Source organism: Mobula birostris, chromosome 5 (genome assembly GCF_030028105.1).
Source record: "Mobula birostris isolate sMobBir1 chromosome 5, sMobBir1.hap1, whole genome shotgun sequence".
Taxonomy (NCBI): Eukaryota; Metazoa; Chordata; class Chondrichthyes; order Myliobatiformes; family Myliobatidae; genus Mobula; species Mobula birostris.
This window is the reverse complement of record NC_092374.1, coordinates 35055786-35078797: the sequence shown is the minus strand read 5'-3', so window position 1 is coordinate 35078797 and position 23012 is coordinate 35055786. Positions and strand designations below refer to the sequence as shown.

Genomic DNA, 23012 nt, shown 5'->3' with positions numbered 1-23012 from the left:
ACACAAATGGCCATAATGCAGGGGTCACCTGTGCTTGGAGCAAAAAGAACTAATTTGAATGACTGGTCCAAAATGTCTTTCATATTTGTAAAATACTACTGAGCATTTAACAGACAGTGAACTACATTTGAACGTAGTCGTTGCCTGCAGCAAGCATGAAAATATAGCCCTGATTTAAACAACTGTCTCTAGCTCACAAAACTCCCCTAAAGGAGCACTGAAAAACCAAACTTATCCCCTGTATTTTTAATATGTTTCTATCAATTATTTGTGTTTTGCATTGGCATGATTTTTGCAGGGATGTTTACTGAGAAATTAGGCTCTCTGTGAGTCTTCATCCCTAATTTGCTCAGCTTTGGAATCGAGTCCCATTACTTTGATATTTCATTGCTTGGTTTCCACAGGAACTTCTCTTGAAGGGGAAGGAATGAGCAGGGATAATTGAATATTTAATTGAGGGAATACTGATGAGTGTTTTGTAACAGAGTCATCACCATGGTGAATCATTTACTATGTTTAAGAATGCGTCCATGCTCAATATGGAAAATGCTTACATTACCAAATGTGTTTGAGTCTCTATTCGTAAACTCTCCATGGTAATGCATTTGTTGATGTAACAGCAATGACCGCAGTGTAAAAATAATTCATTGACCACGGGGCATTTTTGATGTCATGAGGACATAATGCCTTGCTGTACTGATGCAAGTATTTTCCTGACTAATAAGGACATTAACGACAGTCTAGTTGTTCTTGGACCACAAGACCATCAGGTGCAGGAGCAGAATTAGGCCATTCAACCCATTGAGTCTTCTCAGCCATTCCATCCTCGCTGATTTATTATCCCTCTCAACCCCAATCTTCAGCCTTCTCCCTGTAATAATTGATGCCCCAACTAATTAAGAACCTTTCATCCTCCAATTTAAATGTACTCAATATCTGTGGTAATGAATTCCATCAAATCATCACTGTCCAGCTCAGACATTCACAACCTGGGTCCAGGGACTCTTTGGTTAATGGCATAAATAAGATTGGGAACCTCTAAACTCACAAAAGAAATTCCTCTTCATCTCTATTCTAAATGGATGTCCCTCTGTTCTGAGGCTGTGCCCTCTGCTCCTAAACTTACCCACTAAAGGAAGCGTACTCTGCATGTCCACTCACTCCAGGCCTTTCAATATTCGATAGGCTTCAATGAGATCCTCCCCTCATTCTTCTAAACTCTAGTGAGTACAGGCTCAGAGCCATCAAACACTCCTGGTGCATTAACCCCTATATTCTCAATCATTCTTGTGATCCTCTTCTGGACCCTCTCCAATACCAGCTCATATTTTCTTGGATACAAGGACCAAAACTGCTCTCAATACTCTTAAGTACAGTCTGACCCCTCATCACTTAACCATCAAGCTTTTGAACTAGAGCCCATAATTTTGCAAGAAATAATCTAGCATGGATAAAACAGTAGCTGATTGGCAGGAGGCAAAGAGTGGGAATAATGGGAACCTTTTCTGATTGGCTGCCGGTGGCTAGTTGTGTTCTACAGAGGTCGTGTGTTGCAGCCAATTATTTTTGCTCATTCCTTCCCCTTCAAGAGAAGTTCCTGTGGAAACCAAGCAATGTATTCAAACAATGAAATATTGAAGTAATGGGACTCAATTCCATTATATTACATGTCTTGATTCCATTATATTACAGGTCAACGGTTTGGATGACGGAATTGATGGCTTTGTTGCATAGTTTGCAGACAATATGAAGATAGACCATAAGACAAAGACAAAGGAGCAGAAGTAGGCCATTTGGCCCATTGAGTCTGCTGTGCCATTTTATCATGAGCTGATCCATTTTATCCTATTTAGTCCCACTGCCCCGCCTTCTCACCATAACTTTTGATGCCCTGGCTACTCAGATACCTATCAATCTCTGCCTTAAATACGCCCAATGACTTGGCCTCCACTGCTGCCCGTGGCAACAAATTCCATAGATTCACCACCCTCTGACTAAAAAAATTTCTTCGCATTTCTGTTCTGAAAGGGCGCCCTTCAATCCTGAAGTCATGCCCTCTCGTACTAGACACCCCCAAAGATAGGTGGAGGAACAGGTAGTTTTGAGGAAGTAGGCTATAGAAGGACTTGGACAGATTAGGAGAATGGGCAAAGAAATGGCAGATAGAGTAGTCTCAGGAAGTGTGTGGTCATGCACTTTGGTAAAAGAAATGAAAGGCTAAATTATTTTCTAAATGGAGAGAAAATACAGAAAACAGGCGCAAAGGGACTTGAGAATCCTTGTGCAGGATTCCTGAAAGGTTAATTTGCAGGCTGAGTCTGTGGTGAGGAAGACAAATGCGATGTTAGCATATATTTCAAGAGGACTAGAATATAAAAACAAGGATGTAATGTTGAGACCTAATAAAGCACTGGTGAAGCCTCACTTGGAGTATTGTGAGCAGTTTTAGCCCCCTTATCTTAGAAAGGATGTGCTGACATTGGAGAGGGTTCAGAGGAGGTTCATGAAAATGATTCCAGGATTGAATGGCTTATCCTATGAAGAATATTTGATGTGTCTGGGTCTGTATTCACTAGAATTCAGGTGAGTGAAGGAGTGACCTCACTGAAACCTATCAAAAGGCCTTGATAGAATGGATGTGGAGAGAACGTTTTCTATAGTAGGAGAGTCTAAGACCAGAGGACACAGCCTCAGAATAGAGGAGTGTCCTATTAGAATGGAGATGAGGAATTTCTTTAGCCTGAGAGTAGTGAATCTGTGGGATTTTTTGCCACAGGCAGCTGTGGCGGCCAAGTCTTTATGTATAATTAAGGCAGAGGTTGGTAGATTCTTGATTGGTCAAAGCATGAAGAGATACAGGGAGAAGACAGGAGATTGGGACTGAGGAAAATTGGATCAGCCATGATGAAATGGTGGAGCAGACCCGATGGTTCAGCCTAATTTTGTTCCTATATCTTATGTTCTTATGATAACTTCACTCTCCCCATCACTGAACTGTTCCCACAATCTAGGGACTCACTTTCAAGGGCTCTTTATCTTGGGTTCTTGATTTTTATTACTTATTTATTATTATTATTTCTTTTTCTTTTCTTGTGGTTGTCCGTCCTGTTGGGGTGGTCTTTCTTTGATTCTATAGTGTTTTGTTTACTTACTGTGATTGCTCACAAGAAAATGAATCTCAGGGTTATTTATGGTGATAATAAGTTGACTTGAAACTATGAACTTTGAACTAATGCCCTACAAAGCCTCAGCATGACATCCTTGCTCTTATATTCTAGTCTTCTCGAAATGAATGCTAACAATGCATTTGCCTTCCTTACCACTGACTCAACCTGAAAGTTAACCTTTGGGGAATCCCTGCATAAGGACTCCCAAGTCCTGTGCACCTCAGATTTTTGCATTTTTGCCCCATTTAGAAAATAGTCTGTGCCTTTATTCCTTCTAGTAAAGTGTCCTATCTGCCACTTCTTTGCCCATTCCCTCAATCTAAGTCCTTCTGCAGACTCAACACTACCTGCCTCTCCACCTGTCTTTATATTGTGTGCAAACTTGGCCACAAAGCCATCAATTCCATCGTCCAAATACTTGACATATAATGTGAAGAGAAGTGGCCCCAATACTGACACCTGCAGAACACCACTAGTCACTGGCAGCCAAGCCCAATAGGCCCCCTTTAAACCCACTGTTTGCCTCTGGCCAGTCAATCAAACTTCTATCCATGCCAGTGCCTTTCCTGAAATACCACGGGCTCCAGCTAAGCAGCTTCATGTGCGGCTTTCTGAAAATTCAAGTAAACAACATCCATTGACTCTCCTATATCTATCCTGCTTGTTATTTCCTCAAAGAATTCCAACAGATTTTTCAGGCAACATTTCCCTTAAAGAAACCATACTTTGCCCTTCATCATGTGCCCCCAAGTACCCTGAAACCTCATCATTATAAACTTCTTCTGTAACAAGTACTGTTGTACAAGGTTTTCCAGAAACTTGAGTATTTCATCTTGATTGAGAGTGTTGCAGTTATCTGCTTAAGGAACAACATGAAGTTTTGCGAGAGCAAACCTTTCCGTGCCTTTCTGTGTTTCAAAAGAAACGGGGAGCCACCAGTGACATTCAGCGCCTTTATGGTAAAACAATTATTCCACGGGGATTGAAGTCTGCATGCCACGCTGTAGCTTAAAGCAGGGATTCCCAACTTTTTTAATGCCATTTATCCCTACCATTAAGCAAGTATCGGTGGATCCCAGGTTGGGAACCCCTGACTTAAAGCAATACTGCTCCCATACATTTTGAGGTAAGTTATGGTTCCTCACTATGTGCATAATGATACGTTCTGAGACCTGATTTTCAACCAAGTATGCCTAATTCATATAATGGATACAGGCAATTAGAGTGGCAGGCCCCCATGCAATTCTGACAATTTGTCTATGATATTAATATTTGATGGGGAACTCAACAGAATCGAGAAGAAATTTGATTAAATTGAATTAAACCAGGGAGCTAAAAAGACAGAACTGATTTTTGAAAACCTGACTGCATTTGCCCTCCTTACAACCACCATTTTCCATGTAGCGGCATATTTGACGGCTCGAATGCTTGTTAACTACACTAGTAGATTAAGTTGTTAGGGTGACAGGCATACTGATGGAAATTTTGAACCCTGATCGCTTTACATGGGAAAAGAAGAAATCCTCCATATGTCCTTCAGCTCATTAACAATGAAGTGTTATCTACCAAACATGCCAGACAACAAATAACACTAAAGCCAATGACTGCATGGGGACAAAGTTCCCATTTGATTCACCATCACCTATTTTATAATATATGAGGAGCATTTGATACCCCTGGGCCTGTACTCGCTGGAATTTAGAATTGGGTGAGGGGGGGGGGGAATCTCATTGAAATCAGCCAAACATTGAACGGCCAAGATAGTGTTAGTTGAGAGAATGTTTCCAATAGTGGAAAAGTCTAGAACCAGAGGGCACGGCCTCAGAATAGAAAGATGCCCCTTTAGAACAGAGATGAGGAGGAATTTCTTTAGCCAGGGCATGGTGAATCTGTGGAATTCATTGCCACAGACGGCTGTGGAGAAGCTAAGCCATTGGAGAAGTTTAAAGTTGAGTTTGATAGAGTCTTAATTAGTAAAGGTGTCAAAGCTTACAAGGAGAAGGCAGGGGAATGGGGTTGATAAGGATAAAAAAACCAGTCACGATGAAGGAGCAGGGTAAACTAGATGGGCCAAATAGCCTATTTCTACTCCTATCTCTTATGGCCTTTCCTGTGCTTTTCCACTATACAGTTTAACTTGATTATATACCAGTGGGCAAAATGACTGTGAATAGCAGATGAGGATATGCAGACTTTGGTCTAATCCTTTGGTGTTGCTTTCTAGTCTTCTGTGGATTTGGGTGTGTTTGTGACAGGTGACATTTCACACATTCATTGAAAACGGGGTGAATATTCCTCTTCGGCTCTATACCAGGAACCATAAATTTCCAATCATCACCTAACCCTCTTTCAGCAATTCCTTCCCAATCTTAAAGGGCTTTGACCCATCGAATTAGCCAGCAGTCAGCCATGATGATTCAAACCCCTGATGTAGCACCTCAGGCTCTGCACAAACAGCTGTTGCCCCTGAACACCCTATTTATTTTGATTTGTGTGGCTTGATTTAATGACTAATATGATGAATAGGATTTGATTTAAGTCAGACACCTGAGGAAAAACAAGAGGAGATTTGTCAATATTGTTTATAGGTACATCTTTAATTTAGTTAATTGTAGAATTTTTATTTGATTTATAATTTGCATAATTGATTATAATTATGCATAAGTGATTACTACCGCACTAATTTTTAATTTCTATTTTTGCACTAACTTTAATATATATTTATATTTGCTGTAATTCAATTGTTTTATTATGCATTTCATTGTGCTGCTGTTGCAGAGTCAACACACTTCACAACAAATGCCAGTGATATTAAACCTGCTTCTGATTCTCAATATGTTAAAATATGCACATTTACTATCATTCAATGACACACTATTTCCGTGTGATGTTGCATTTGTGCATTGATAACAACATGAGGCAGTTTCCCTTTAAGTTTGTCCTTTCAGACTTTAAGTGCCCCTCCTCTTCCGGTGCTCTATGACAGCTTCTTCTTGTCTGGATAACAACATGACCAGTGTGTCTGCGTTAATATTATTCAGTAGCTCTCAAATCATTCATTTCTAAATTGATCTAATTCTGAAGCAGGATTTCAGGGCATTATTCATTCAGCTTTTTTGACATGATTAAGATAAGTTAAACAAGGATGTATTTCACAGTATTTGGATGAATGTTAGAGTTAATCTTAATACAATTAGCTGCTTGCTATTGGCTGCTATTTTAGTGAAATACTTGTTTTAAATAAGAGTTGGTATTCAACATAAATGGTAACAATCTATCCAGCTATAATTATCTGTTTTTTTGGATTTGTACGAGAGCCGTGTCAGCATGTTACTTGGAATCTGACGAGCAGTAAGGATCGCCACAGTGTGACAGAGCAATTGAAAAGCTTGCCTGAGCCAGACCTCTTTTAATAGTGGCAGATAACCAAGGTAGAGCACCTAGATGTTGCTAACAGAAAATTGGGATGGCCTCTGAGACAAGGTCAGAGGTCAAGGACTACACTGACGTCACAAATAGGCAAATGAATGAATTACAATTGCAGCTTCTGATGGAAGCATCATGGTGAAATAAGGAGAGCAGATGATTCTTCACATGAATCATAGGGATTTGCAAGAGACGTTTTCTCCCTCTTGTGGATTATTATCGCAGTCATCTCTGCTGAGGAGAAAAGCAGAAGATCAATGTGAGTGTGATTCAGAGGTTCGTGGCTACCGAACGATGGTAAATTAATTTTCTGGATGATATTGCTGCAAACCACTTTGGTGATCGATTAAAGGTGTATGGACGAGCCTTTAAGGCTACACAGAATTTTAATTATGTATACGTGTTATTTGTTAACAGGAGATACAAGAGAGAATAAGTGACAGAGTGAGGCAGGGAAACGAAGTGGAGAGGAAGGCAATAGATTTTAAGGGAAAAATTAGTCAGGGGCAAATAAAAGGGAAAATCTAGAATACGGACAAGCTAACAATCAGAACAAACGATGTATCAGTAACAAAGAGAGGCAGATTAACTGGAAGGAGTGTGGCAATAAGAGAGAGAGAGAGAGAGAGAGAGAGAGAGAGAGTCCAGCCAACAGCTGGAGCTAAGCTGGAGCAATGGGCTGTGCTCCTAGTATCCATGTCTCTCAAAGCGGAGTGATTTACTGCAGAGACTCAGATGACTCAAACTCTCCACATCAGACCACTACCATCTCCCAAGGCACAGCAACAGTCCATGGCTTCTTCATCAAGACGGATGCTGCCGAATCGTTGCCCTCGGTGTTGGCATACCAGAGTCGTGCAACACGTACCTCTTCACGTCGAGAGAAAAAAGAGAACAGCAACTGCATTGAAGCTGAGACTCAAACCAGCCACACCAGTGTAAAGGTAACATGCCATGTTCATTGCATTTAGTTCTATATGTTCCTTAGGCACACACAAAGTGATGTTTTCTTTCTTGTATTAATGGTTTCAACTCCCAGTTTTTAAACTGACAAATGGTCTGCAGTAACAAAAGTGACTTTTCATACTTACAGAGGTATATGTAGTAGGAGGTTATTCCATCTTGTTGGATAATGTAGTTTCCTTTGATTATTTTTTAAATTTGGCTGATATTTTGCCCTTTGGGGAGTAAGGATGAATTTGTTCAATCTCCTACATCTGGAAAATGCAACTGAAAAATGCTGAGTATTTTACTGTTGTCAAGACGTTGAGGAAACTTGAACTCAAGCCCCAAGCAAAGTGGAAATTGGAACTGATCAACCCCCTGCTCTGTCCCCCAAGTTGCAGAGAACCCAGTGGCTCAGGTGGTTGACCCTACCTCGAGAAGTTTAGTATGTTTAGGAAGATCCTTCAAAGTGTAAAGGATATTGGAGACTAGAAGTTGGATTTCACTATCTTCTGTTGTGCTAAGTATGTGTTATTTATAGCACGAAGGCCCAATCAGATCCTCATGAAAAAATTTGTGAAATAGGACAGGAATAGCTGTGACAATCTGTAGGGAATCTCGAGCTAAATTGGGATGTATGGTTTCCTTTGGGAGCTGCTTGAAAAGCTTGCATTTCTTATGTAACTGGTGCTGCTTTCACTCGGAAGGGAGCATCTGTCCTTAAAGGAACAGCTTCTATGCCAGCCACAGAACAACTACCTGCCAAGTTGCAATGGAGCTGAGAAGGAGCATGGCAATATGCAGAGTCAGTATGGATAGGACTGAGTCAGTATGGATAGAACTGAGAAATTCTAAGGGTAGAAAGACCCTAATGGGAGTTATCTACAGGCCCCCAAACAGTAGTCTGGATGTAGGGTGTAAGTTGAATCAAGAGTTAAAATTGGCATGTAGCAAAGGTAATGCTACAGTTGTTATGGGGGATTTCAACATGCAGGTAGACTGGAAGAATCAGGTTGGTACTGGACCCCAAGAAAGGGAGTTTGTGGAGTGCCTCCGAGATGGATTCTTAGAACAGCTTGTACTGGAGCCTGCCAGAGAGAAGGCAATTCTAGATTTAGAGTTGTACAATGAACCGGATTTGATCAGGGACCTTGAGGTAAAGGAGCCATTAGGAGGTTGTGACCATAATATGATAAGTTTTAATCTACAAATTGAGAGGGAGAAGGGAAAATCAGAAGTGTCAGTATTACAGTTGAACAAAGGGAACTATGGAGCTATGAGGGAGGAGCTGGCCAAAGTTCAATGGAACAAAAGCCTAGCAGGGATGACAGTGGAACAACAATGGCAATATTTCTGGGAATAATGTGGAAAGTGCAGGATCAGTTCGTTCCAAAGAGGAAGAAAGCTCCTAAGGGGAGTAAGGGGAGGCCGTGGCTGGCAAGGGAAGTAATGGACAGTATAAAAATAAAAGAGAAGAAGTATAACATAGCAAAGATGAGTGGGAAGCTGGAGGATTGGGAAACTTTTAAAGAGCAACAGAAGATAACTAAAAAGGCAATACGCGGAGAAAAGATGAGGTACGAAGGTAAACTAGCCAAGAATATAAAGGAGGATAGTAAAAGCTTCAGGTATGTGAAAAGGAAAAAAATAGTTAAGACCAAAATTGGGCCCTCGAAGACAGAAACGGATGAATTTATTATGGGGAACAAGGAAATAGCAGACAAGTTGAACAGGTACTTTGGATCTGTCTTCACTAGGGAAAACACAAACAATCTCCCAGATATAATAGTGGCCAAAGGACCTAGGGTAATGGATGAACTGAAGGAAATTTATATTAGGCAGGAAATGGTGTTGGATAGACTGTTGGGTCTGAAGGCTGATAAGTCTCCGGGACCTGATGGTCTGCATCCCAGGGTACTTAAGGAGGTGGCTTTAGAAATCGTGGATGCATTGGTAATCATTTTCCAATGTTCTATAGATTCAGGATCAGTTCCTGTGGATTGGAGGGTGGCTAATGTTGTCTCACTTTTCAAGAAAGGAGAGAGAGAGAAAACAGGAAATTATAGACCAGTTAGCCTGACGTCAGTGGTGGGAAAGATGCTGGAGTCAATTATAAAAGATGAAATTATGACACATTGGATAGCAGTAACAGGATAGGTCTGAGTCAGCATGGATTTATGAAGAGGAGTTCATGCTTGACCAATCTTCTGGAATTTTTTGAGGATGTAACTATGAAAATGGACAAGGGAGAGCCAGTGGATGTAGTGTACCTGGACTTTCAGAAAGCCTTTGATAAAGTCCCACATAGGAGATTAGTGGGCAAAATTAGGGCACATGGTATTGGGGGCAGAGTACTGACATGGATTGAAAATTGGCTGGCTAAGAGGAAACAAAGAGTAGCGATTAACGGTTCCCTTTCGGAATGGCAGGTGGTGACCAGTGGGGTACCGCAGGGTTCAGTGCTGGGAACACAGCTGTTTACAATATACATTAATGATTTAGATGAAGGGATTAAAAGTAATATTAGCAAATTTGCAGATGACACAAAGCTGGGTGGCAGTGTGAAATATGAGGAAGATGTCATGAGAATGCAGGGTGACTTGGACAGGCTGGGTGAGTGGGCAGATGCATGGCAGATGCAGTTTAATGTGGATAAATGTGAGGTTATCCACTTTGGTGGTAAGAACAGGAAGGCAGATTATTATCTAAATGGAGTCAAGTTAGGAAAAGGGGAAGTACAATGAGATCTAGGTGTTCTTGTACATCAATCACTGAAAGCAAGCATGCATGCAGGTACAGCAAGCAGTGAAGAAAGCTAATGGCATGCCTGGCCTTCATAACAAGGGGAATTGAGTATAGGAGCAAAGAGGTCCTTCTGCAACTGTACAGGGCCCTGGTGAGACCACACCTGGAGTATTGTGTGCAGTGTTGGTCTCCAAATTTGAGGAGGGACATTCTTGCTATTGAGGGAGTGCAGCGTAGGTTCACAGGGTTAATTCCCGGGATGGTGGGACTGTCATGTGTTGAGAGATTGGAGTGACTGGGCTTGTATACACTGGAATTTAGAAGGATGAGAGGGGATCTGATTGAAACATATAAGGTTATTAAGGGATTGGATACCCTGGAGGCAGGAAGCATGTTTCCGCTGATGGGTGAGTCCAGAACCCAGAGGCCACAGTTTAAGAATAAGGGGTAGACCATTTAGAACGGAGTTGAGGAAAGACTTTTTCACCCAGAGAGTGGTGGATATGTGGAATGCTCTGCCCCAGAAGGCAGTGGAGACCAAGTCTCTGGATGCTTTCAAGAAAGAGATGGATAGAGCTCTTAAAGATAGCGGAATCAAAGGTACTGGGGATAAGGCAGGAACTGGATACTGATTGTGGATGATCAGCCATGATCACAGTGAATGGCGGTGCTGGCTCGAAGGGCTGAATGGCCTACTCCTGCACCTATTGACTATTGGCAATCTCCTGTCTGTTGGAGCATCCTCGGGGTGATGACTTTCCCTAATCAAGTCCTGTGTCGGATTGGTTCCATGCCACCAAAAGCTGCAACCTTATCAAGGAGGCAAAGGTCACAACTTGTAACTTCAGTAGGTACATTTAATGTCAGATAAATGCATACAATATACATCCTGAAATCTTTTTTCTTCACAAACATCCATGAAAACAGCAGAGTGCCCCAAAGAATGAATGACAGTTAAACATTAGAACCCCAAAGCCCCCCGCCCCCACTCCCCCCTCCCAAGCACAAGCAGCAGAAAGGCAATGACGCCCCCCCCCCCCCCAACCAGCAAAAGAAGCATCGGCACCCTCCACCGAGCACTCAAATGTGCGGCAGAGCATCAATATAGACACAGACTTGCAGTACCCCAAAGACTACTTTCATTCACCCAGTAATTCGACATACCACAGGCTCTCTCTCTCCCTAATAAAAAGAGGTGTCCCCATTTGGATGTGATTTGTACGAAAAAGGCCTTGAACAGTGAAGCGGTGAGTAATTATGCCTTTTTTCATTATTCTGAGCCTTGAACATTGAGGCTGGGAGATGTACTGAATGTGCAAGCTGTGAATGTTGCCCTGTAGACCCTTTAATTGGTGTCTCATTTCTAATCTTCTGGTTTCTCTGTTGAAGGCTGTAGGCTGTCCCAGAAGCCTCACTGACTGCCAATAGTGGAGAAGATGTGTGATGTGCCTGGTTCAATAAGCATGATCTAGAAATTATTGCAAACATTATTGAAGTGGGGTAAAAAAAATATTTTATACACATTTTGCTCATGTAAATGGAAAATTATGGATAAAGTTTTTAGGAAAGGAATTTTCCAGGAGTTTCCTGATCATCCCATATAGGCTTGAGGGCATATACCTCATACTAGTTTAATGAAGTCCAAAGACTTGAATTTATTCAGCATCTTCCTTATGCCTTACTGTCTGTGCCAGTGGTGTAGTGGTATTTTCCTCTGGACTTTGGAATAAGAGGTCCCAGGTTCAAATCCGGCTGGCTCCTTACACGTTTTCCATCCGTGCTGGTTTCAGTGTTCAGCTAGCAACTCAGCCTTGTAAAACAGACAAGTGCTAAAGAAATGGCAAAGTTTTTGCCCAATGCGCCAAACAAGGTGTGGGGAGGAACTGACCCCTTACGAGTACATTCCCTTACAGCTGATGCAGTACTCTTGATGTTTTTGTTTAATACAGTAAGCATGGTAGCCCATTTGGAAATAACATGATGATTACTTCTTTAACTAATATTGAATTAAGGAGAGAGAAACTGGGGATCTGACATCCCTTCCTGTCTCTGTCTTTTTATAGCGTGCTTTTTAAAATCAACAACATGTTGGAGGAGCTCTGGGTCCAGCAACATCTGTCGTGGGTGTGGTGCTGGAGGAAGGAGATGTCACTGTTTCGGTTCAAAGCTAAGAGTGAAGAGGAAAGATGGCCATTGTGAATCTACTTTTTTGTCATTAAAGTGAGAAGGCAGTTTGTTCTCCCATTAGAAAGATAGCATCTGAGCCAAATTAGTGTGGGCTTTAGGCTTTCTGCGGAGTAGGATTTAATCTAGAATCTTACTCAGAGGCACAATGGAAAAATTTGCTGAATCAATAAATGATGTTAATGGAGAGTTTCTGACTGAGATTGTGGATGAGCCAATCTCTTCAAAGTTTACTGCAGTTCAGCAGAGAGATTAGGAGAGGGCGTCACAGGGGCTCAGCAGATAAGTCGTGCATGATGGTGCAGTAGTTAAACTATTGGACTAGTATTTCAGAGGCTGGGAATTCCAGTTTCAGAGATATGACTACAAATCCCACCATGAAGGTTGTAGAATTTAAATTTGATTAATATGGTATTTAAAATAATCAAAGCTAATGATAAACATAATACAATTGGATTGTTTTTAAAACCGTATCTAGTTACTTAATATCCTTGAGAGGATGAACTATGCCAACAACAGTTGTGACTCCTATCCCATCAAGACTGTGGGCTTGAAAACTCGAAGCCACCGGTCTCAGTGCAAATGTGAGTGGGCAATAACTGTTGATCTTGCTAGGGAGAGCACAGCATCAAAATGAAGGATAAAGCGGGCATCCTGGTGAACAGTGTGAATCAGAACACTGTTTCATATAAGGAGATGTTCATGGGTTGAATGTCCATTCAGAAACCTGATGGCTGAGGAGAAGAAGCTGTTCCTGATTCACTTAGTGGGTATGTCTTCAGACTTCAGTACCTCCTTCCTGATGGGAACAATGAGAAGCGGACATTTCCTGGGTGATGGGGGCCACCTTTTTGAGGCAGCACCTCTTGAAGTTACCCTGGATACTACGGAGTATACAATATCCCAGCTGAAATACAGTTTCCTAGCTGTTGGAGCAATGAATTAACACTTCAGGATGTTTGGTTAACTTATTGTCATGTTCAGTCAGCATTACTCAGATGGATAGGATGGGTGAGTGTTATAGGACCTGCAAAGCATACTATTTGCTGGGAAGCATCAGGAACAGCTGTGGTTTATTTTTATAGGTTCATGTTTTCTGCTGACTTTGCCTGATGAGTTTCTTTGAAGAAACTAACTGAACTTGTACTGATTATGTTTTCATCCAGGTGTTTGTTCTTCTGTTTTTTTTTTAACAAGGTTATCCTGTGTTTCTTGATGACATAGGCCACTGAGAACAGAGAACAGATTTCCTGGCACTGAAACTGAATGAACAAAAAATGGTCACGTGGAACAGCTGCATGCCTTCAATGCAACGTTTGATCATAAAATATAGGAGCAGAATTAGGCCATTCCACCCATCAAGTCTGCTCTATCATTCCTCCATGCCATGGTTGATTTACTATCCCCCTCAACCCCATTCTTCTACCTTTTCCCCACAACCTTTGATGGCTGTGTTGTACTTGTTGGACTGAAATGAAGGCATTGATCAAGGTATCTTGGAATCTTGCAGCTACCACAAAGAGCGGGAAGAAAAGTGGCCTTTTCTGGTTGGCTGCAAGTGACTAGTGTTGTTCTGCAGGAGTCAGTGTTGGGACTGCTATTTTTCACATTATATATCAATGATTTGGATGACGGAATTGATGGCTTTGTAGCCAAGGTAGGTAGCTGGGCAGGGACTGTTGAAACATAGAAGCATAGAAAATAGGTGCAGGAGTAGGCCATTCGGCCCTTCGAGCCTGCACCGCCATTCTGTATGATCATGGCTGATCATCCAACTCAGAACCCTGTACCAGCCTTCCCTCCATACCCCCTGATCCCTTTAGCCACAAGAGCCATATCTAACTCCCTCTTAAGTAGAGCCAATGAACTGGCCTCAACTGTTTCCTGTGGCAGAGAATTCCACAGATTCACCACTCTCTGTGTGAAGAAGTTTTTCCTCATCTCGGTCCTAAAAGGCTTCCCCTTTATCCTCAAACAGTGACCCCTCATTCTGGACTTCCCCAACATTGGAAACAATCTTCCTGCATCTAGCCTGTCCAATCCCTTTAGGATTTTATACGTTTCAATCAGATCCCCCCTCAATCTTCTAAATTCCAACAAGTATAAGCCTAGTATTGGTAAGGCCAAGAGTCACCTTTCTCTGGCGACAGTGTAAGGACTTTTTTTGGATCCCTTTCCTACGAGTGTTTGCAGGATTTACACTCATTCCCTCCTTGGCATTCGTGTTATCCATTATTCATTTTATCACTGTTCGAATGTTTGAGTTCACCTTCTGAATGCTCACCACCCTAATATTCAGGAAATGAGAGCATTTTATTTCAAAAATTGTCTTCAACTTCTGCTAATTAGCAAGTGCCTATCTGGATGTAAATCTCTATTTCCATGGTAACACCATTGACTATAATTTAGATCTCTGAGCAGATCTAGAATGTGGGAACTCTAATATTTAAATTTCCTATTGATGCAGTCTAGAACACTAATGTCTTTGCTAAGTAGGAGAATTGATTCACTTGCTCTTCACTCAGTGGGTGGGGTACTTACTTGAGGTTAAAAATGGTACATTTTCAAGAAGCAGGGAAACTTTGGGATATGTAGTTAAAGTGGTAGAGTAGCTGCATAATTTAACCAAGATCTTAATAGACAGCAGGCAAGAAAGTAAGGTTTCACATCTGAAAATTAAATATTTTTAGTTCTCATCAGCATCAGAGTAGAATGCTGTTTATAAGCAGCAGTAGTTCCTTTCTAGCTGCTGCTGTCTATACCCAAGACAACTGCATTGACTCCATCAGCACTCTGAGGACCCTCTAGGAATCATTTGCTGAATCTGGTAATACGAGATCCTTTCTCACCATGTACAACTATTTCCACCTTTCCTGAAATCTGAGTCTGCCCGTATTTTATTTTTCAGCTCTTTAAAGATTTGCTAATGAAGAGGAAAAAGTGGGAAAGGGTTAAAGGAATCATAATTATGAGAAGATAGCTTTTCTTAATATTTTATTCATCTGATGCCTGCAGCAAAGCTGTCATGATTAGACTAACACATGATTTCTCTGAAACATGTGATGTGCTTTAGTCAGGTGGTACAGTCTGGAATTCACAAGTTGCACTTCTGACATAAAAATATTCACAACATTGTCTGACAAACATACCATGCACTATGACTGTAGTAATTTTTCTAGTACTAATCTGATTTTATTTTTTAAAGCAAACCATTAACCTTATCGCAGTTCAAATAGCAGATACTAGATCTTCACTGATTTAAAGGAATACTGCTGAACAGAAGGCAGTAATTGAGGTACTGCCAGATGATCAAGAGCAATGCTTATGAAATACAGGCCTATAATCAAAGAGCAAGGTAGATTGCACCATATCTCTTCCTCGTCTAACTGTACTCTGTATCTACCACCGTATTTTGGGTTTCGTTCTGAAGAAGTGATGATCGTGTGGAGCCAGATAAGATGAAAGTTAATTGGAAAAATTAGGCTGACTGTACTGCAGGGAAAATCAGTCTGAAAATCCAGCCTACTACTAGATCTAAAAAAAATGTACCTGATCGTCACAACCAATGATCCTCAGTCTCTTACCTAATTGCAATAAAGAGAACAGAGTTGGGAAGATGCTGTGAAGCTGCCATATCCTGAGCTGTCAGGACGAAGGGAGTATTTCAGCAGATGAGTGGCACTCTGGTGGGGCTGCAGTGGAAGGTGTGTACCACACATGCCGATAAACGAGATGTACTTGTTGATTATGAGGCATCACAAAGGGCATAATTAGTGCATGATCAAATGTTTCACCATGCAGTTGTTTCTAAGGTGCATCTTACCTACGCACTATCTGAGGTACTGTATAAAACTTTGGGTAGGCTGCACTTGGAGCATTGTATTCAATTCTGATTGCCCCATTGGTATGATATGAAGGCTTTGGAAAGGATACAGAAAAGGTTTACCAGGATGCTATCTGGATTAAAGGGTATGAGCTATAAGGAAAGATTGGACAAACTAGGCGAGTTTTCTTTGGAGCATCAAGAGATTGTGGGGGGAGGGCATAAATATCTGACAGAAGCTTATAAGATTAAGAGATATAGATGGGGCAGACAATCAGTACATTCTTTGATAATGAGTGTGCTTTGAATCCTTTCCCCAGGGTTGAAACATCAAGAACAAGGAAATATGTATTTCAGGTGAGGTTTAAAGGAAATGTGCAGGGCAAGTTATTTTACGCAGAGTGGTAGGTGCTTGACACGGGCTGCGGGCTGCAGATATGATAGTGGCATTTAAGAGGCTATTAGACAGACACATAAATATGAAGAGATATGGATCATGTACAGGCAGAAGAAAATTAGTTTAATATGGCATTGTATTTGATGCAACATTAAAGGGCCTGTTAACAAGGTAGACAAAGGAAAATGATTATGGAGGAAATCTGTGAAGTTAGATCCTTTGTAGCTTCAGGCACAGATACCAATTGAATAGAACTGAACGAGCACAGATAATGCCAGAGAAAATCATAGTGACAGGAAAGGGCAGTACCAGAAAGAGATTCGAAAATGAGGAGATTTTTAAGCTTGAAATATTCTTTAACCAGGAACTAGTATCATTGAAAGAGCAAAGGATCAATGACTGGAGGGGAAATGGGTGGCAGAGTTAGTCATAACTTGCAATTTACAATCGGATGAGCTACAGTATGTGACTCAATATGGAATGAACAAGTAACAGTAACAAAAGCATGGCTGAGGATTTCAGTAGTAGATGATGTGAGGGAGAGGAGTGGGGGTGGTGGGGTGTTGGGGGGGCGGGGGAGGAAAGAATGCTTTTTATAGTTTGGACATGAGGTCCAAAGTTGATTTTGGGGATGGAAATGAGAGCAAGGTTGTCAGACAAATGCCACAGACATGGATAAAGTCTGCCTCTTTTAATGGATTTTGCGACAAGGACTGAAGACAATGGCTGTATCTCCCCAATCTTCAGTTAAGAGAAGGAAATATTGTAAACACTTAGCAGTCTGTCAGCATCTGCAGATGTTTCCAGATTGTAAATTGTTTCAAGCATTTTCTGTTTTTATTTCAGATTTCCAGCAGACATGGTCTTTGTAATTTTCAATCAATTTTAATAAATTGCTTTTCATCTAGTGTTGCACCTGATAAATTTTCTGGTAAATTATCGACCATGGAGAGGTCAATAGAGGGAACTGCCAGTGTATGCATGAAAGCTGACGTTGTTTTACATGTTGCCAAGGCAGCACGTAGGCAAAAAAAAAAGAAGAATAGGTCTTGGAAAAGGAAGAGATGTTGCTGCACAAACAAGGTCTAATGTATTTGGTTCTTGAAAAAAAATGCTTCTGAATAAAAACTTAATGAAGACTTTAGCAATTTGTCCATGATGTCACTTTTCTGCCAAAGATAGCCTGTTGTTGGAATGTAGAACAGTACAACACAGACAACTCAGGAAGAGGAGCTTCAGACCATCTTGTCACTAGTGAACTTAATGCCAATTTCAACAATTTTTCTTTCTGCCTGTGCACGAGCAATATCTTCCATTCCCTGCATCTTCAATACTACTACTTTATCTCCTTCCACTATTACTACTATTAGTCTGTTCCTGGCATCCCTGTTCAGAATAACAATCTTGCTCCACATGCCTGCTTTAAACTTTACCCTTCACCTTAAATGCGTGCCCTCTAGTACTTTATGTTTTTGCAGTGGGCCGAAGATCCTGCCTATATATCCTATCTATGCCTCTCATAGATCTTACCATCTTCTATCAGGTCTCCCTGCAGACTCTGATCCAAGTTTGTCCAACCACTCCTTACAGCTCATATCTTCCAACCTAGGCAGTAACTTGGTAAATGTCTTCTGTACCCTTCTCCCGTGCCTCTACCTCCTCCTAATGGAGTGACTAGAACCGTACACAGTACTTCAACTGACACCTAACCAATGTTTTATATAGCTACAACAACTTCCAACCAAAATGAAGTATCTGAGTTTTTTTAAACTAGTATTCCTTACACAGTTTGACCTTTTATTTCCTATAGTTACCTTTGTCCTCAGTTAGCTCCACATATGTTAATTAATGACATAATTTAAAATTCAGTACCATCTGTTTTGCATAATTTTTCAACATGCTGTTTCTGAGTTAGAGTGCAGTTGGTGATGTGGTCTATAAACATACTCTAAAACAAGTGCATGACATATTTGGAATTCCGTAGTGCAAATTGTTCCTGGGAAAAATCTGGTGCTATTCATTATGGGACTATTGTTGTCTGTCTCAAAAGGTAGGCTAGTATATATCTTTCATTTTTGACTCTTTGAATAAAGAGTATTTTGTATGCTTTCATAGTTATTACATAATGCTGTTAATTCCTTGCTTCTAAAGTTTAGTAATGCTACATGATGTGCTAGCCTGGAAATCTGTCTTGCATCAATGATATCCTTCTTGCTTTGGGGGTAAATAATAATGGGTTCAACTCTAATCTAGGTGAGAGAGTAGAATGAGCACTGCACCGTACCAAATCCTTTCTTCAGGATGAGATCTTTATCTGAGACCCCATCAACTCCTCCTAATAGAACCTAAAAATCCAAAGACACTATTCAAGAAGAGCAGCACGGTGGTGTACCGCCATTGCAGCGCCAGAGACCCAGGTTCAATTCCTGCAGCTGTCCATAAGGAGTTTGGACGTTCTCCCTGTGACTGCATGGGTTTCCTCCAGGTGCTCTGGTTTCCTCCCACGTTCCAAAGACGTATAGGTTACACAGGTATAATTGGTCGTCATGGTTTCATTGAGCCAGTAAGTTCTGTTACTGTGGCGTATCTCTAAATACAGGTTTCCCCCGCTATCCGAAGGTAGAGCGTTCCTGTGAAACGGTTCGTAAGCCGGAATGTCGTAAAGTGAATAAGCAATTACCATTTATTAATTTGGGAAAATTTTTTGAACATTTCCGGACCCAAAAAATAACCTACAAAATCATGCTAAATAACACACAAAACCTAAAATAACAGTAACATATAGTAAAAGCAGGAATGATATGATAAATACACAGCCTATATAAAGTAGAAATATTCTTCTGCAGCACTGTCTAGCACAGCGAAAATCTCGCGGAAGCGCTCTCGGCAGAAACACTTTCTCCTGTAACCTTTTAAGCTACGAAACTGCCAAATCGTACCAAATAACACATAAAAATACACAGCCTATATAAAGTAGAAATAATGTATGTACAGGGTAGTTTCACTTACTGGAATCGGGAAGACTCCAATAAATTGCAGTTTCATCACAGTTAAACACGTGCTTATACGAATAACCACCTGACGCAATCAGCAATCGCCTCTGATCTGGGCCGACATTTACATGCTGGGTGGCACCTAATTAATTAGCTTGTTTATTTCGGCTTTTTTCTTAAAGATGTGCTGGGTGAGTTCCGACTGCCGCTGCATTTTTTGCAGCAATGTATCGGTCCACGGCCCGGAGGCTGGGGACAACTGCTTAAACTATGAAGCTGCCCTCGTCTCAGAAACCAATCAAACCACCCATGACTACCTTTAAATTCCACTTTCACAACACTTTCATCACCATCGTCCAGTGCTTTCTGTTTCAGCTTATTAAAGAGACTGACTGATTTCTCCTTAAGTATAAGAAAACTTAATGGAACACCACCTTTTGTACACCCATCAATCCACTCAAGCAATAGACTTTCCATTTTATCCATTACTGGATGCCGACTAAGAGAGACCACTTTTCTACAAACAAAACCAACAGTAACATCGGCAGCTTTCAAAATTCTTTCTCTCTGCGTATAAGTAGTGCGAATGGTGGATGCAGGCAAGTTCAACGCGCGGACAATGTCCTTACTTCGTTCACCACGATCGAAACGTTTAATTATGTCTAGGTTTACGCTAAGTGTAACACCCTTAAGAGCTTTTTCTTAGGCTTTTCCGATACCTTAGAACTCATCTTGCTAATGGATGCACAAAACAAATCGAGATAAGCACATGTTTAAGCAATGCTGGCTAGAATGCAGTTGCGGGGGAGGAGCTTGGCTGTTCGGGCGCGCGCTGCCTTCTTTCGTGACAGTGAAAACACCTTCTGTTTGTGAAAACAGGTAATTAATGTAGGTCTTTCGTAACAGCGAGGTGTCGTAAAGCGAATGTTCAAAACCGGGGGCCACCCGTAATATAAAATACAGAGTAGATATCTGGGGTGTATCGCTGGAAAAAAGTACTAGATTACTTATCTCACTGCAACTTTGTAGGTACTTTTTCTTTTACAAATTGGCACTTTTTCACTATGCTCCAAGAGCACAGTTACAGAATGGTTAATGGTTGTGTGATTTACACAGTGCAAGTCCTTGAATATGTTGGTCTAATATAAGCCTGGGAAAATTCTAGAATAGGAGTGACCCATGAAGCTACTGAGCCTTTTCCACTATTCAGTCTGCTCACAGCTGATATGTGATGTTTCCCTAAATATTTGACTTTGCCCTATACCCTTTAAACATAATCTCTTTCAATCTCTTGTTTAGCATTAACCGTTAATATCATTAGTAATCGCTTGTAGAAAACTGTTCTCAACTTGTACGACTACTTGCATGTGGAAATACCTCCTAACTTAACTCCTGATGGTTTGGCTTCAACATTTATACTGTGACCTCTGTCCGGTACAGTAGACCTAATTTCAGCCCCAGATTCCAGAAATAATTTCACTGCTATGTAACTCATCAGTTCTCTTCAATGCATTTAAAATTGTCATCAAAATTTTATGCTTTGATGTTCTGCTTCCAGTTTTCTGGAAGGTGACATTTAAAAAAAAATCTCATGCTATCTAATGACCAGCTATCTTTGGAGGCAGCAGCAAAGAAATTAACCAGAAAACACAAAGTAAAATAAAGAAAAAGAAGCTTAGAGGTAAACTGCACCAACTTAAACTTCAAAATAAAGCCTAGAGGCCAAATTGCATCTTCAGACTCTATAAATTGAGTTTAGGCCAATTTACCAATGCTTCAGATTATCAGAATCGGGCTTATTCTTACTGACTTGTGTTTCATGAAATTTGTTGTTTTGTGGCAGCAGCATAGTGCAAAAACATAAAATTACTGCACATTACAAAATAAATGAATAACAAAGTTATGGGTTCATGGATCATTCAGAAATCTGATAATGGAGGAGAAGTTGTTCATTGATTATGGATCTTCAGATTTCAGTACCTCCTCTCTGACGAAAGTAATGGAAACAGGTCATATCCTGAACGGTGAGGATCCTTAGTGATGACATCTTCTTGAAGTACCACCTCTTGAAGATGTCCTCTGGTGGGGGGGTTGTGCCCATGATGGAGCTGGATAGGCCTACAACTCCCTGCTGCCTCTTGTGATCCTGTGCAATGATGCCTCCACACCAGGCTGGATGCTCTCCATCATTCATCTGCGGAAATTTGCAAGAGAATTTGGTGATGTGTCAAATCTCCTCAAACTCCTATTGATGTAGATTCACTGCCCTACCTCTTCCATCATTGCACCAACAATTGGGTACTTAAGAGACCCTCTGAGATGTTGATGGCTAGGAACTTTGAGCTGGTCACCTTTTCTAGAACCGACCCCTCAGTGTAGATTGGTGTGTGTTCTTTCAACTTCCCCTTTCTGAAGTCCACAGTCAATTCCTTGGTCTGGCTGACATTGAGTGTGAGGTGGTTGTTGTGAAACAACTCAACCAATAATCTATCTCAGTCCTGTATACCACCTCTTCACCATCTGAAATCAGAATTGGATTGAATGTCACTGGCATATGTCATGAAAGTTGTTGCTTTGTGGCAGCAGTATGTTGCAATACATTATAAAAACTGTAAGTTACAATAAGAAATATATTTTTAAAAGTCTATAAGCAAAAGATTCTATAAACAACAGTGGTGTCATTGGCAAATTTACAGATGGCATTTTAAGCTTTGTTTAGTCAAGTTTATTGTCACTTAACTATATACAATGTATATAACCATATAATGTATATAGAAATGAGACAACATTTTCTAGATCCAGGGTGTAAAGCAGAGTAGTACACATAACACACAAAACCTATAAACATAAGGGTAAAATCTACAGAATCTTACTTGAATAACAAACTAAAGTGCATTAATATTAAATCTTGTCAGGTACAAAACAGATTAACCAGTGACACTTCAAATACGATGCAGTAAGGAGTTCAGAAACCTAATGGCTTGGAGGAAGAAACTGTTTCACATCCTGACCATTCTACGATGCATAAAAATAAGCCTCCTGCCTGAGGATAGAAAGTCAAAGATGATACTGGATGGACGGGTGGGATCCTTAATAATACTGATGGCCCTGGGTATGCAGCGCTCCTGATAAGTGTCTCTGATGGGTGGGAGGGAGACCCCTGTGATCCTCTCAGCTGTTCTCACAGACCTTTATAGGGACTTCAGGTCCGATGCTCAACTGCTCCCATACCAGATAGAGATGCAACTTGTCAGGATGCTCTCAACGGTGCTCCTGTAAAACGCTGCTAAGATTGGGGGTGGGGGAGGGTGGTAGGAGCCTCGTTTGCCGTA

At 41.0% G+C, this 23012-nt stretch overlaps 1 protein-coding gene across 6 annotated transcripts in view; it reads left to right on the top strand.

Annotated features, from left to right (window-relative positions):
• pde8b (phosphodiesterase 8B) overlaps nucleotides 1-23012 on the top strand; it is a 295986-nt gene that overhangs the window by 87618 nt on the left and 185356 nt on the right. For 3 of the 6 annotated variants that reach the window (XM_072257865.1, XM_072257863.1, XM_072257862.1), the window contains exon 1: nucleotides 6258-7537. The exons of 2 other annotated variants lie outside the window; for them this stretch is intronic. In XM_072257865.1, coding sequence (XP_072113966.1) covers nucleotides 7268-7537 — 270 coding nt within the window. In that variant the 5' untranslated portion in view covers nucleotides 6258-7267. Of the gene's footprint in view, nucleotides 1-6251; nucleotides 7538-23012 lie in introns of those variants that run through there. One more of the 6 variants, XM_072257867.1, reaches the window with a different exon arrangement.